Below are 17,048 nucleotides of genomic sequence, written 5' to 3' on the forward strand. Positions count from 1 at the left end.
CATTGTCGTGTTTTTCTCAAATGACGGAAAACAATATTTTGAATTTGCGTGAGCGGAAAATGGCCGAGCAATAAGAGTGGAAATGAAGGCTCACCGAGAGCGACAAGGGTTTTCGCAATGGGAAAGGCACGCATCGCAGCGTTGATAAACTGTGCATAATTTTGCATATCAAAAGCAAAAGCAGCAATTAAGCCTACATGCACTAGATGCACGAGAGCTGCATCATACAACAATTGCTTTTGATAGATAATTGCTGCAGATGTGCGGGTGTATGGGTGAAATGCTCGTCCCTTTCACACATACATATATACACATCCTGTTTTGTACGGCACAAAAACTCTCCACACTCCGGTAATTTTCATAAAATTAAAGCCACAACAGATTCACGAGGGCAGTCCAATGTGAAAAGCAATTTGTTAATATCTTTCAAATGACTAAATTACAAAATATATATTAAAAATATTACATTGCTAATGTAGCTGTGGCTACAATTATTTTATTTTCAGGATTTCAAAAAATTTAACTAGATTGTATTACCTGTTTTGAAAAATTATTTTCCTTTTGACAAAATTCTAATGCCACACCTCGCTTCAACGCTTTATTTCGCCGTTTTCTGTTTATGTATGCATCACATTTTCCACGCATAAAATAATTATAATTTCGTGCGTGCTTTGATTTTGTGCCACTTGACAATTTTCCATTGAGTTTCCTGTAAATATCAAATTGCAAACGAGCGCAGGACGAGGTCCTTATTATTTAGCCCATATATATACATACATATGTACATATAATATAATGAGTATGTTTGTCATATACGGGAAAAGCCTCTGCCAGGGGGTATTATCACCAATAGCAACAGTTAATAAGTGTGGGAAATCTGCGATCTTTTTGATGAATTTGATTAAAGGGAAATTCTGCTGGCTTCAGTGGAGATGCAGACGTTTGTGTTTTGTGCCATAAGCTATCAAAATTGCCGTTCGTGGAATGGAATTTTGATGAGCAATAAAAACACCTGCTAGTGTTATTTTCACATACTTCGATTTAAGTATCGCTCACAAAAATCGATGTATGTGAAAATTATTCATTACCTCGATGGAACCTTTTTCAGTTTATGGCTTTTAAACGTAAATTAGGACAATTTATAGTTCGTGATTTTTTTTTATTATTACCTGTAATCCTTACATATCCCATCTAGACACTGGATATTATTTTCTTTTCATACACAGGTAATTGCCATTATTTTGCGATTTCCCTTTTTTTCCCTTGAGAAAACACCATAGTTTTAATTAGTTTTCTAATTAATTGGAACAAGTTAGGCATGGGGTTGCTTCATTCCATTATTTTAGCCTGATTATTAACGTGTTTTCTTAGTCCTGGATAAGGTTGCACCGAGATTGCGTGAGCTTTGTTTTACTATGAAGTATTTATTGTACTATAAAGTACTTGCGTATCTGCTATTAAAAATTCATTGCCTTCAAATCCAATTAAATTTCTCATTAATATGCATGCGAAGTGCAAAAGAACACCTGCTCACATATTATATCACCAAAGTCGAGACTTTGATCTTAAACGCTATCCAGCACCTATGTTGATTATACAAAACGCAAATGTATGCTGACGTCACACAGCTCTTGACCTTTGGCCTGAGCCAATAGTTTAAAGGTGACAAGGGGGCATAAAATAATCATGCCGCAGCTTTTAGCCAATTTCTGGCTCATTCATTAAAACCCGCTTAGCTGGCGAAAAACCAGTGGAAAATCTGTGAAACGAGCAGAGAGTGTAACCTACATCATGCGGGTTGTTGACATAAAAATTACGCGCATGAAAGTCAACAGGGAAAATGAGTTAAATCAACATCATAAGCTAGCGTCATTTGAGGAGTGGAAAACGCTGGAGAGGAAAACAGGATGAAAAGCTGAAAAAAAAGCCGCAGCGAAATTAAATTAGTTGAACAAAATGCTGCCGAGGCTTTATTCCATTTATGTGGGTATACTTAAATAGTGCCAACTCAGAGTGAAAAGACTGGTTTTCATCTATGCAAACAATACGAAACGCCCTTTTTAAATAAATTCAATTAGGTTCATAAGTGTAAGTACCTACTTATGAAAGGATATTCACGCTTCGCCTTTCAATTTCTGGGTTACTTCTGGTTGCTTTCGTTATGAGCCAAGTCAATTATTGACATAAAGCGGTAGGAAAACTGAAGTGCAAGTAGAGTAAACATAATGAAATGGAAACGGTTTATTTAATCAGTTAATGAGCATGAATCAAACAAATAATCATAACCAAAAGACTATAAATGGTATATTTTGACACATATGTTTGTATAGAAAGTTACAGCAGTAAAACACTGATAAATGAAATAAACAATTATCAATAATCATTACTCAACTTTTTAATTTAAATGAATAAACCACAGCTCAGTTAAAACTATTAAAAACAAATTAAAGTAACGCGATTTCCTTACAGTGTTTTTAAATCGAAAGAGAGAAATTGACAAATAAACATTTTCAAGGGGAAACAGGAAAAAGTGTCGGTTTGGGATTCAGCTAAAACGCTAAGCTCTTAAGCGTACTTTTATTTATTTATATAAAACGCTTTTTATGACGGTCTGTTTGCAATGCATATTGAGAACAAACTCGCCCATCGTGCACAGTCATATTTATATACAGTTCTATATATATTTTTGCTAATATTTTAAGCTGATTTCCGCATGGAATTGAACGATAACAAAACAAGATATGCGGCCACCATTATAAGCCTTCTTTTTTTTTTGTGCATAACCATAAACCAGGCTTATGGGCAAAAAAAAAAATCAAACTAAAATGTAGCCAAACAATGAATAATATTTATGCAATGGCCACAAGGATTTAACAAAGTGATTGCAAAGATACAAAAGTATTAAAGTTATAATGCGAAAATGAATTTGAATTTCGAGTGATGAATAAATACTTTGTCAGATCTTTTCATTTATTTTTGGGTGCAACTTCAAATATTTGTTTTATTCGGATTTGAGCCCAGATGAACCAGAATTCAATTGAAGCAATAATTGCGCACATAAATCAATTCTTGGCATTCGAAAATGATTTAAATATTGCACAAATATTTTGGACCAAAAAACAGTCCAACTAATTGGACCACCTGCCAGTTGTCAAGTCATAAAACGGAGTAAAACGCATATTGAATAAATATAAAATAAATAAATAAAATATGGTCGAAAAGTGGGCACAGCTGAATATTTTCAATATATAAATAACAACGCACAAAATAAATCAAAAACCATTCAAATTCCTCTCCATCGGTGTGAGATATATACACAAATGAAGATTCGGTCCTGGCGACTGATATAAAAATATTTTGTGCCTATTTTTTGGCACAGTGAAGTACATAGCAGCCGCTTTCGGTTTATTCATATTTGAGCCAAATGGATGAGAAACAAATTTAGGGCCAAAAATGGTTTACCATGTTTTTCCATTCTGTACACAACGTATTGATGGACACCGTTTCTGATTTGTTGATTGTGTCAATTTAAAATGGCGTAAAAAATGTTTGGCCGATTTTATTGATTGCCCTATGGACCATATGTTCTAGTTTGCGGTAAATGGAGTCGTTTTTTTTCTTCATTTTAGTATTATTGATTCGGCACTAAGCCGAAATGAATATACATATGTATGGACATGGACAGGTATGTATGGATGAAAACATCAAATATGTGTAGAAATATCTAATCGAATTTCTATTTAATCCCCGGCATTAATCTGCAGTATTGACTTGCTTAATTACTTTTTTGGTATATTGTTGGTAATTATGTCAGGCGCAACATGTAAACCAATTAAAAGTGATAATATCAACATTACCATAATTCCTGTTTAGAAGCGACAATGAAAACTACCCAAATGAGTTTCATTAATTTGCTTTGTAAATCGTTTAGAGCAAATATTGAAGGTTCATTAATATATTCATGTTTTAAATTCGCGCTATAATTAATTATTTAATAGTATTAATAGTAAGCCCATAAGTTCATTGATTCATATTAATAACCAAAAATAATACTTTCAATTAACAATCAGCCAATTAACGATATCAATTACATAGGAATAATCAATATGTTTTATGGCAATTATGCAACTCAAATTGATTTTGAAATCGAATGTTGGATTGACACTTCCGTTTCCGTTCTATTAAAACACATTTCCGGCGCATTCATATGCAAGCATGTGTGTATGTTCGAAACCCACAAAATTCTATGCTCAATAGTGTGTTTCTCTTATATTTGTTTTTTCCCCATTTTTGTTGTCGATGCTGTGGCAATAGAAAAGAAAGAATAGAGCGAGTTTCAACTGCCGAAAAAGTCTGTAAATTAGTATGTGATATTTCGGATAGTTTGCCCTTTGGCGAAGCTAAACCGGAAACGAAAGCTGTGGCGGGGAAATGGTGCAAAAGTAAGGAGGGGATTGTGTAGAAGGTGCAAGGGGGACAGTTGTATGCTACATGACGACGGTCAGCCCAATCCAACCGCAACAAAACCAAAACGCAAAAGCAAAGCGCAAACTCCAATTGCTACTAATTTCTGTTTTATGGCCCCTCGCATAGACACACCCACACACACGCAATCGCACACACACACACACACATGCATACATGCGTGCTTTCACAAACACTCTCGAACACGCACACATTCATAAAGCGAAAACTTTTGTTTGCAGCGTTGGCCGCAATGGCCGCGTGGTTGGATTTCGATACGCTTTCAATTTCCTTGCGGGCTCAGATCACAGCAGCGAAAACCAAAATGCTCAATGAATCCGAACAAGCGAACAAAAAAGAGCCAATAACATATTCGATGTCTGGTTTTGTGTGCCAAAGAATGAAGTTTGGGATTTTTGGTTCGCCATTAAAAGAAATTCAAAGCCAAAACCGGTCAAAGCGTTCATAAAAAAATTGCAATTAAATGCCTGAATGATTTTGAAGCTTTATTAATCTGCATTTTATATTATATAATTCATTCTTAAATATTCATTGAATTTTCGAATAATTCGAATAACTGAATTGTTCGCATATATGGATTACAAAAATCATTCATGTGAGTTCGATCTAGTGAAATTTGCTTGACCAACTTCTTAGTCATTTAGTTGCGATTTTGATTTAGTAAAAGCTTAAAAGTGTCGAAGCTTTAGTTGTTTCAATTTGAAGATATTTCTATTTCTTGTGACTATTTTTTTTTCGATCCCAAACTATAGTGAATGGTTATTGCAGTGGTAAATGTGACACATCATATTTCAATTGTAAAGTGTAGACCATAAAGTGTGGCAAATGAAGAACACTAGGACATTAATTAGATAGTAAAAGAATCCATCCTTCTCTCCTCGTCGCAATGCGTCAGTAAACGAGCGATTAAGTGAATGATGCAGAGCTACGGCAACACTCGGCGTATAATTAATTTTAAATGAGAACGGCACTACCACGTCCTGTCACATCCGTCCAAACCGCTCGTCCCCTCGTCCCCTCGTCCTGCCCCCTCATATGGGTTTGCCTTGTTGTCCTGTTTATCCCACATATCCTTAACTGTCCAACTCGGATGTGTCTGCATGAGCGTGTGCAGTGTTTGTATCTTCCCTCCTTGCCTCTAGACGTTGACAGTTTTATAAATTTTCCATTTGTTTTATTTACAACATTTACACATTGCCATATTTAATGTTTAATTATACTGCGAAATTAATCACCGCTTTTTTCAGACTGTCCTAGTAATTAACCCTATTGGTTAATCTTTCGGTGGTAGTAAAAAGGTAATTATTTTGTTCGGTTCATGTGAAATCATTGAAATAACTTACGAATATATTTACATTGTATAAGTATGTATAAACCGAAATAATATACATCAAAGTATCTCTTTATATATATATATGAATTTTTAAAATATTTATTATAATGTTTTATAAAATGTGTTTGATAGCTAAATTAGTATAACAAACTGACTTCTTTGTTTTCAATTAGTTGTTCTATTAAGACAGGTTTAAATTGATTTAAATGGTTTTTTTGTACAAACTTTTTTAACTGACTCAATCGAGCTTGCAGTTGATGAAAACAATGCCTTCAAAATATTTTTGCAGTAGCTCGAATATTTTTCATATTTCGCATTTCGGCAGCCCTTGACCTGTTCCAAAATAAATGTGTGTATAACGACCAAAAAGCCTTTTTGACTATTTTCGTCAGCATGTAAATATTATTTTTATACTTTGCCATGTAGGGAACAAGAACACACACATACACGCACAGACTCGCATGTCAAAAAAGTTTACACTGAGCAAAGAGTTGGGGGCACACAAACACGCACACTTTGGGGTTGCCTGTTTATTCAATCAACAACAGGGGATGGAAGGGGAGGCTTGTACTTTTTGAGGAGGGGCTGGAACTCAATGCCACAATGCAGGAGGACATGACAAACGCAAGATGACAGTTGCCATGTTGAAAAGTGTCACAGATACACACAAGCACACGCTCACTATCTGCTCAACTCCCATGCATTTTTGTTCCCATGCCAGACTGACTGCAAAGTTTTTCTACTATTTAAATCATGACAGTTTATCTAAGCAAAAAGTATCCTCATCCCACTCCAGTTTGACTTCATCTCCGACGGACGGAAGCCGCAACAGTTGCCACACCTTTTTGCACAACACCCAACAGCAACCGTTCCACACAGAGGGACTATCACGGCCCACCATACCAACCATACTCCACCCACCGCCACATGGACCACAGGAATTTTCTCGCTGTTTTTGGCATCTTGTCAAGTTGCCGTCAGTTGGCCGCAATTTTCTTGTTTCTTTTCCATTTTACCAGCCTGTTTCCTTTTCATTTTACCTAAAACTTTGCCATTTCCATTGCGTGAGTGGCGTCAATTTAACATTTCTTTTGGCTTTCTTTCAACTGCCTTATAAGTCCGCAACATCAGCATATACACCATAAAAATTTAAGTGTATTAAGTTTGCCTAACCGAAATCAAAGGAAAATGTCAATTTTCCGTATCAGACTGGTGATGTCGTAAATTAACGCCCTATGTAAATGACTCCAATACTGTATAGTATAGATGGAAAACTTTCCTTCACACCTGTGACCCCATTAACCCAATAGAGTCGGAGCCCCAGTGAAAGGCAACAAGAATGGATGCGCCAACTTGGCTAATCAAATTAGCGCCTGTTGTGATTTATAGACCGCGCCATCGAATTTCCATAAGGCCAAAACCATATTTTAATTTATGCAACTTAATTGAAATGCCGTAAAAAATCAGCCAAGACGAAAGCAAAGGAAAACGTGTAACTAAATTTATGCATCCTTCATCATTTTATTGGGTTAGTTTGGCCAACTAGGATTTGTAGGGTAAAAAGGGTTGTTCTGGGCCCAGGGAAATGGGGAAGTGAAGAGGTTGACTTAAATCGTTAAAAGTGATTTTAATGCGAGTATTTAGTATGTCAAGCCGCATGTTTTGCAGCTTAATTTTGGGAAATTTTTGTTTAACCAATACCATATATTTTGGGTATCAACATTTTGACTATTGCACGAATATAGCTTCGAATTTTTCTTTGATGCGTGTTAGCAACTTTCATGCGGTGCGTCGCGTTAATAAACTTGACTATGTGGGTCGAAATCGATTAGCCAATTTGGCCTCCTGGGACTAGTTGAAGTTTTCAGCTGAATCAAGCCAAATCGTATTTCTAATTAATTAAAAACATGTCAGGAGCAGCAAGTGTAGAGCGTACCAAAAGTAAAATGCCCCACACATAGGTGCAAGTCAAGCAAATTACATACATTAAGTATACGCATTGTGTACAAGATAATTCTGATGCCGGAAATTACCAGGTGAGTCAACAATTCTTCGCATTTTTTCCTGGTTTCCTCTTTTGAGGGCTTACCATTTTTTTTTTCCAAACGTTCGCGTATCAAGGCAACCTTTTTGAAACGCATAACAATAACGAAAATTTGAAAGAGATAAAAGACTTGAACGTGGGCCGGAAAACGGAAATGATTATTTCAGCTCCTTCGCCATCTCATCTTCCTTCGCAAATGGTCGAATTGGGGTTCGGTGGGCGGGGCCATGAAGGCGTTGGCCATTGTTGTCATTGCGCCATTGTTCCATTACTGAATTTTGTGCCGTTGATGCTGCTGCAATTCCATTTGCCCCGGCCACATTTTTTTCATCTTGGCCGTTATCAGTGACAAACGGCCGGGGTCAGGTCGTAAACAGGGGTGGGGAAATGGAAGCCTCTACGGTTATTCGGAGCGGATAGGCACACAATTTACACATTTAAAATTCAAATAAAGTCATTTGCATGCAGACGAAATGAGCGGTTCGGCCATCTGGACACTGTCGCAACATATGCGACACCGTCTGACCTTTGAACTCGACCCCTCGCCTCAGTGGATTTTTGTTTTTGTACATTTGTCATCATTAGTGACCCGACCTGGTTGGCCAAAACAAGAAAAAATAAATGTGCGCCTAAAACATAAAGGTGGACCAACGAATTTGCCGGAAAAGCCCCTTGCAAAGTGGCTAAATGAGCCAACGGCCAGAACTGGCTTAGCAAAGTAGTTCGGTAAGGCAGCACCAAAAGCAAGGCGCTATATTATTATACAAGATTAAGAAGTGGCTGAAAAATTTGAATAATGTTTTTAAAGGTTCAAGTAAGGTAGCTTACTTCTCAACAGGAATTTAAACTTCACTTCATTTACACTACTATGATGTTAAAACTTAATGCATTGGTTTTTTAGCAAACCAAATTGGACAACGTACCAATTTTATATATTCCATATCGATTGATGTGTTACTGGCATTAAACTGAAATGAAAAATTAAGCTATCCTCTCAATGTATTGACAGGCTTCTCAAGCAATTTCAGAGTTCGCCACTAATCCAGACAAACTCGGCTTAATTACTTACAAGCAAATTGAAACCATAAATAAATGAAATGCGTTGAAACAAAAACTTCAACGGCGGGCAAAAAAATATATACATATATTTGGGGCGCGGAGCTGAGAAGGAAAATCGGCCTAATACCCATATTGATAACATAAGCCGAATGATTTACGGCCTGGTCAATCAACAAGGAGCGGCGAATACGGCCATAGTCCTTGGCTAAGTCGTATCGATTTGACTTTTGATTGATATTTGTATTGGGCTTACCGGGTATTTGGATGGGATCAGGCCAGGTTTTCAGGCATCAGGCATAAATCCTTTAAATGAAGTTACAAAGTTGGTTCTACCGGGGCTTAAGAGTATCAATTTTAATAAATTTCCGCATGTTCTGCCATTAATTTCAGTTAATTTGCCATTTTTCATGCTTTGCCACACGACACATTCGGCACGCTACTACCATTTGGCCAGGACCTTTGCATACAGGACCTGTGCCTGTACATCAATGACACACGGCGAAGAGGCACCGTAAATATCCTCGCAGCCAGCCAATATGTTTACACGCACAGGGAACTTGGAACTTGTGCCATGGCTTTGGCTCTTCCCTTTGGCCAGGAGATTTCCGTTTCCGGTGGCAGCCAGGCTGCTCAATGGATCATAAATTTCGCAATGCATCGTAATTCTTTGTCAGGTTGAAGCGGCTTTCCAAAAACCAGCAAAAGTGGCAGAGAAAGAGAGAGAGAGAGAGAGAGCTACAAGTTGGCCATTTGTTGGCGCTTTGGCTAATAGTTGGCAAAAGTTTTCGACTACCCATTCCATTCCGAGATGAAGGACATCACAATAACTGGTGGAATAAATATTGAAATTGCCAGAAAAGAAAACTTTCAAGGCGCTCTCTCAATATGCTACAAAGCAAAAACTTTTTTAAGACAGACGGCACTTGCTATTTCCAAGTTTCTGCCCCTGACCAAAGCTAATTTTCCCGGCCGGTTAATTATTCAAATGGATAAGTAATCTCTTGGTAGTCTTTCAGAGTTATGCTTTCCCGAAGATTATTGGGAAAATGGTTTGATACTGAAAGGAGTTTTAAGCACCTTTCTGTCCAGGATTTTACCTTGATCCACCTTAGTAAATTTCCAGCAGAGTTGGATTGAAACAAAGGCAAGTCGAACCACAGAGTTCGGTACTTAACATTGAAGTGCTTTTCGGTGCAATTGTTTCGCAAATGAGTGGAGGCTGAACTTTTTGCGGTCCGTGGCCATTGACCAGCTGCTGCCCTATCGATTTTATTCCCTTTATGATGGGCTCTTACCTGCCCGGGATTATGGATGGCTCTTTGGCCAGAATGTAATGGAGATGAAACCAAATTGTATTTTGAGGCCTTTAAATCGGCTGCCGGAATATATAATTATGGAAACAGGCACTGTTTTTAAATTGATGATGGTCATTGGATAGAAATCATAGGCAAATAAATATAGATGATTCACTATTGTTTAATAGCACACTTATCCATATCCAGATTTTTAGCTTCTCTGTTACAAAAACAAGCAAACAATATTGTTGAGGTGTCACAACCAACCGGCGGCGTTTACAAAAAATCAAAAATCCAAAAATACACGAAACGGGAGATGGCCGCAAAAATTATGCGCAGGAAAATATTTTGATAGAGGCATTAAACACAGTGCCGCATGGATAGAGCAAAAAGTGTAATCGAAACGCCTGAGGGCATATGAAATGCATACAAGTCACACTAGAAAACATACTCGTTTATCATACGAATTATTCAATTGAAGCAAAAGCAACTGCTGCATTTGGCAGCCGAGAGGATTTTTCAGGTGGCTCCTTTTTTTCCCCATTTTTTTTCAGCTGGCCCTCGATCTTTCGGCGGCATGCTAAATGTGGAGAACCCGATAATGACGCGGATGATGAACGCCTGCCACAGCCACATTCCCATCAGCAGTGGTTTTCGCATCCAAGTGGCCTTGGCGGTTAAAACTGCTCACCGACCGAGTGAAATGTAAAATCAACTTCGACTTGCCATGGAGGCAAAGAGATCGAATCGGAAACTGGCATTGGAAAATCCATTGACCAATGCACTCTGAAAAAAGAACCCCGCAAGTGTAATTAATGTTGAATGAAGTAGCACTGAATCCGTTCGTCGGGTTGTTAATCTAGCACAATTTATATAGTTTTGCCTTTAAAGATGCTCATTGCTGGTTGGTAAGAAAATAATTATTTAATTATTTACAAAACACTAAAATGATTTCATATTAAATGTTGATAAATTTCATTAATACTTACTCTATTCTTGCTGAACAGGAATTATAAAATTCAGGTGCAAATAGTATTATATTTTGGCAGCTTGCTTTTCAATGAGCCAAACTCTCCATGGGTTGAAAAATCTGCGCCACAATGGCTACTAAACCATCATACCCATCAAAACGTGCCAAATTGACCACAGTCACAATTAATTTTGCACTCTTTCTGCTCCTTTTGCACATGTGGTTTCTAATTAAGTGTTGCAGATACTCGGGAAGTGCAATTTCACAGACACAAGCACACACACACACACACACACACACACTAATGCTCAATGGGCTAACCAGCTTCAACGCCAGATGGCGCTAATGAACTTCCGCTGTCAAATGAAACGCTTGCCATGCAAATCGCACCATTTTCAATAATTGAAGACGCCTGCCACCGCATTGTTATTATCATTTTCATTTTGTGCTTCCGCCACTCGACTGTTTTTACTTTTCCTTGGCTCATTCGAATTTTTTTCTCATTCTTTTTGCACGGGAGAGTTCCGCACATGATTCACATCCGTTTAACGCCATTTTCTTCTCGATGGCCCCGGAAAGTAGGCAACAGTTTTTTCTTCGTTTCGCCCGCGTTGACGTTCATTTGCTTCTTCTTTCGGTTGAAGCCGGCAAATTGCTCGCATTTAAATGCAAAAATTGTCGGCACGTCTAGGTGTTCATGATGTCCCACCTGCCCCAACACCTTTGCCCCACCACCTATTTCTTCCCCTCCTTTTGGCCACCGGAAAATTTACTGCTGCGCGTGCGTTTTCATTTGCTTTTACTGTCTTCGGTCTATCTTTCATTTTGCTTTGCTTTCTCTCCCCTTTTTTTATTTTATTTATTTGCCCAAGATTTATGTCACATGCAGGAAGACAGGCCTGTCGTAATATTTTCGCACGAACACACACGCACACACCTGTGGGTCACATACGCAGCCAAAAGGTGTCTGTGTACGTGAGCGTTATGAATATGTATGTGTTCATTATGAAACGAGTGGATGGGGAGGCTGGGCGGAGTTTTTTACAACACCGGAAATGTTCCACAACTTTGGACTGGCATATGAATTATATTTTAATCATCCAGCCAGATTCTGTCGGCGTTTTAACATTTGCATTGTAAAGGCTTTAAAAAAAAAGGGACAGAAGATCTAAGCTTTTGAGTTTATTGAACTCTGGGGTGCAGATGACATAGTGGAGGTAAGGTAGCCGAAGAGGAAGTATTTATATATCAACCGTTCTATATTCTTAACGTGTTTTTCATGCACGAATATTAAAAGCAAAAAGTACAAACACTGACCGAATTCCAGAAACAATTTCATTTGCTGATAATCGAAACACCACTAGCAATTTAAATATGAAAGTATGCTAATGAATTGCAGGTAAGTATTTAATGTTTAATGACAATGGCAAATGATTTTGCATATGGAAAGTGTCATAAAATTTGGCAAATGAAATGTTGAAATTGGAAAATTTACGCCAAACTGCACTCGCAAATTGTGAATTGCCAGTGGCCGGGACTCAATTGCCTTGTATCGCAATGAAGTGAAGTGCTTTGGGGCCGGCCTCATTTGCCAGCGGGTCCTGTCAAATTTTCAGCGAATTTCCCATGGCCAATTCCAGTCCGCTTGTGTTATGCGTTACGGCCGATTCAATCTGCCGTCGGAGCCCTAACAACATGGCCAACAATTAAGCCGTGCGTGCAAATTCTGTGCAAATTTCCCATTTATCGATGCCTCTAGTGCCAGTCATTGTTGCTCGATGGCGAAAAGGACTCGATGCATTTGGTCCTTTTTCAAAACCGCAGACGCCCATTTTCAGAGCCGAAAACGACTCCTGGGTGCCATAGATGTCCGCTGACATTCGAAAGTATAGAATCGATACCCCTCCATCGGTCGCCATAGCTTTTAATTCAAAATACCAGAGTGCTAATTTATTTTCCATGTTTCGTAGCAATAATGCGTAATTAGTAAGCCCCTCTACAAAGTAGTACAAATTTTGCATCTATGAGCGGGTTACTATGTGGGTCATTAGCTCTCGGATTCATCCTTATCCCTTCCATTTCCTGATTGAAGTCAAATGGCAAGCGGAGGCGAACTTAATGAAATGCCAGCAGTAAACGAACAAGCAAACTGGAGTGGCAGAAGGCAACATGTGAGCGGGAAAACCAGTGAAGCAGAAGAAAAGCAAGAAAAGTGCTGAATGAAGCAAAGGGATAAGCGTTTTCTTTTTTCTTTCAGGGTATTTCTTCTTATGAATAGCTCACCTGTTGTATAAATTTTCCAACTTATAGTCGGTTAAGTCTTAATGAATTCAGCATGTTTATGTTCCGCACACATCCGAGTTTCACAATCTTCTTTAAAACAGTACAAGCAGTAAGGCATAAATCTTTAGATCAAACCATTTTCCTAAACGGATAACAATATATTACCACTTGCCTTAACGGAAATTAAGGCATACCGAAATATTCTTAAGCAATATATCAATTAGTTTTATTAAGGGGTTCGTCGTGACAGCAAAACTGCCATAAATCATAATATTAAGCCCACAAAACAAATTATAACTGTCTTGCTGGACAATAATGATAGCAACCGGAAATATCAAGAGGATTCGCAATATCTGGCTAATAGCATTGCATTTAACTTTTTGCTCACAGCTAATGAACATTTTGGATTAGCTTCAATTTTCAAAAAAACAAATCGTAATCAGCAAGTCATGGTCATAAAAAACTTTCGCTTATAACATACGCAAAAATAAATAAATTCGTCTATTTTTTTGGCATAGTTATCATTACGAGCGCACTTTAAAAGTTTTTTTCTTTTAATTGTAGTATAATTAGATAATAAAAGATGTGTGCTTGAAAAGACTTGTGTTAAACATTCTACCAAGTTCATGCACTCTTATTACCTTTAAAACATTTCCAATCATTAGTTCCCTTCAGGTAAACCCTAACCAACTTCTCAACAAGCTGACCTTTCTGGCATCACAAATTGCAGCTCATCGTCGTCGTTGGCCATGGCTCACTGGCTTAACTGGCTTAAACCAATATGAAAAGAAAGAAAAATACAAATGAAAATAAAGTAACGAACTTGTAGCAAGCAGTACAAACAAGTGAACAATAAAACCACTTAAAAGGCAAGCAGCAGAAAATTTCCCTCAAACCCGAGAGCCATCCAGACACCCACATATAAAAACTAACACGCAGAACAGTGAATGCAGAAAAAGGAGTGGCAGGATACTGTGAAGTAGTTACAGCAGCAAACAGGAGTAGTCAGAGTGTCTGTCCTATATAAAAAGCAAAATAATTGGCGTATCAGACATTTTGTTACGCCCAATTTAAGTGCTTCCTTGTTGGACACTTTAAAAAAAAGTATCTTTTTTTTGCGAGAAGTGCGACTCTTAACCCAATCTCCTTGAAATAAATAGTTCATACACTTTAACATTTAAGTTAAAAAAAAATCTTATAATTTAACTCAAAAATGTTACGTTTCATATACCTCAGAGCTTATCCTATCGGTTTGGGAATAAGTCGAAGAAACTGTACCGGAATATTCTGCAGAATTCGTGGCGGGCTCTGTGGGGGATTCTGGAGTCAAATTTGGTGTACACGCTACATTGGAATCTTGAACGGATTCCGTTTCGGAATCACCACCAGAACATGTGGTGGAGTCCGAGAAAGAACTTGCGTTAGAATTTGCTGGGTGTTCTGCATGAAAATTTACTTCAGTACCAGATCCGTTTTTGCAATCCGTAAAGGAATCTATTGATGTGGTTGTAGAGGAGGATTCAGAAGAATCCAAATCGGAATCAAAAACGGAATGGTTTTTAGCAAGCAAATCCAAATCCAACTCGACTGCCGAAGTATAAAAGGTCTGTTTCACATTAGGAGCGGCATCCAAATCTTCGGTAGAACTTGTACCTCCAACAGCACAGTTATATTCTCCAGGCTCCTTCAAATCTTCCGCGGAATTTTCTGATGTCCATGATTCGTTTACCGTCAGTGCATCACCAATTTCATATTCCATATGGTCCTTCATTATCAATCGAGCTACAAAGCTTTTAGGTGAATTTTGTATTTGCCGCAGATAGCGAAAAAATACATCTGGGGAGAGATCGGAGTCACCGTTTGCATTGAAAAGTGATAAATATGGACACTGTGGATCCTGAGCCCAGCGCCGATTGCCGCGTATTATAGATTCTGACTGAAAGGTTTCCGTATAATATTCGAATTGGCTCAGCATCGCATTGTGTAGAAAGTGGCATAGGACATTCGCAAGTTCTGGTCGGAGATCTTTAAGATTGCTCGTCCATTGAAGAATAAATACGGCTGGAATCATAAGAAATCTTACCAAGCTCAAAACACGTGGAATGTATTTTATGCGCATCTCATAGTTTGATATTAGCCAGAGCAGAGCTGAATAAAAAATCTGAATAAATAAATAAAAAAAAATTACAAATACATTAGAAAGATAAATTATATATTATATAGGTATTAAAGAAACTAAATGTCAACTTTTAACTTTCTAGCTTTTATAGTTCCTGAGATCTCGGCGTTCATACGGACCCCTTTACTCTACGAGTAACGGGTATAATAAAGACTCTGTAACTTTCATACCTCGATCTCGTTTTGTACAGCCAAGTGTCTCGATCTCAGCAGAGTGCACGCGCCGTCGATATCCATCTTAATGAACTGTCCATTGGACACTAGTACCAGGAAGGACTTGGTCACTCTGGACACCATCATGTCGGCTACCTGGGTCATACCCATATCTTTGGCCTTCAAATAGCAGCTAAATGAAAAAAGTTCGCAATGGGTTCGGTAGTCGTTAAGAAACTCAAAGATGCGCTTGATCAAGGGAATGCACTGCAAACATTTTGCGGCCGCGAGCAAATTTATTATCTTGTCACGTGGCAAATGTATCGCATTATTAGTCATCCAGGTATAGGCCAATTCAAAGCACTCATTGCTCATCGCGTCCCTGGGAAACTTGACTATGTCACCCCGCTTGAGGTTGTTGGTAAACAGCTTGCAGTAGATGCGGAGTACGAACACTTGGCACTTGTAGATTGTATCGTTAACTATTATATAGGCATGGGGACCGATATTTCTTTCAAGGGCAAGTTTTAGTTTCTTCTGCAGGGGAATCTTCTTGTAAAACACAGCGTTACGGAGGATGTTGTATTTCATATGCTCCTTCAACCTATTAGACATGAACTCGAACTGATGTGTAATGTTCTTCATTCCGCCAGCCTCATTTTCTGTTGGGCCATCTGACTGGGATACATCCATTATGTAAGGCTTACTTCTAGAAAATATACAAAATCGTAGGTGCAAAATTGAAAGATGAAATTCTGGACAGTGTTAGAAAAGGAGAAAAGATTATATTTAACAAGTGTTTGCTGATCAAAATTCTGAACTCCTTAAAATTAGTTAAGTGCTTAATGTTAACGTTAATATTTATAAACAGTGTAACATTTGTATTTTTACAACAAAGACAGCACAAATTTAAGCTGAACTAATTAAGTGGTTACCCATTTTCGCAAATACTTATATGAATATTTTAATAATGCCATTGACATGCCATCAATACTCATAGGTAAGGCTAAAGAATTCTTACAAATTAATCAAGTGCATTCAGCTGACATATTGACAATGTTCATGCATTTATTTTCGTTCACTAAATGCTTCCGTGTGGTCGCTGCTCGATTGAATTAAAATTCATTAATTTCCCATATTAAAATGGCATTAATTAAATACCAAAACGAACGACTGCTGAGTTGTGGCATTTATATGTTAATAGTCATTCGATGAGGAGTAATAAATGCAAGTCACACGAACAACAAG

The 17,048-nt window shown here is 37.9% G+C and overlaps 1 protein-coding gene across 1 annotated transcript, besides 1 other annotated feature; it reads right to left on the reverse strand.

Moving 5' to 3' along the window:
* Positions 1 to 14,641: 14,641 nt before the first annotated feature.
* Positions 14,642 to 16,603, reverse strand: CG10752 (uncharacterized protein). Its single transcript, NM_140357.3, has 2 exons — positions 15,819 to 16,603; positions 14,642 to 15,630 (listed from the first exon to the last, which is right to left on the reverse strand). Exons 1-2 carry the CDS (start codon positions 16,491 to 16,493, stop codon positions 14,686 to 14,688), a joined length of 1,620 nt encoding a protein of 539 aa, NP_648614.1. The 5' UTR covers positions 16,494 to 16,603; the 3' UTR covers positions 14,642 to 14,685.
* Positions 15,709 to 15,767: a mobile genetic element.
* Positions 16,604 to 17,048: the final 445 nt, after the last annotated feature.

This window comes from Drosophila melanogaster, chromosome 3L (genome assembly GCF_000001215.4).
Source record: "Drosophila melanogaster chromosome 3L".
NCBI classification, from domain to species: domain Eukaryota; kingdom Metazoa; phylum Arthropoda; class Insecta; order Diptera; family Drosophilidae; genus Drosophila; species Drosophila melanogaster.

What these genes read in the sequence shown, in the direction of transcription:
- CG10752 (NM_140357.3), bottom strand. Translation starts at nt 16,493, where the DNA reads ATGGATGTATCCCAGTCAGATGGCCCAACAGAAAATGAGGCTGGCGGA. An exon ending in CTGTACAAAACGAGATCGAG is followed by an intron (nt 15,631 to 15,818) that starts GTATGAAAGTTA and finishes TTATTTATTCAG; the next exon opens with ATTTTTTATTCAGCTCTGCT.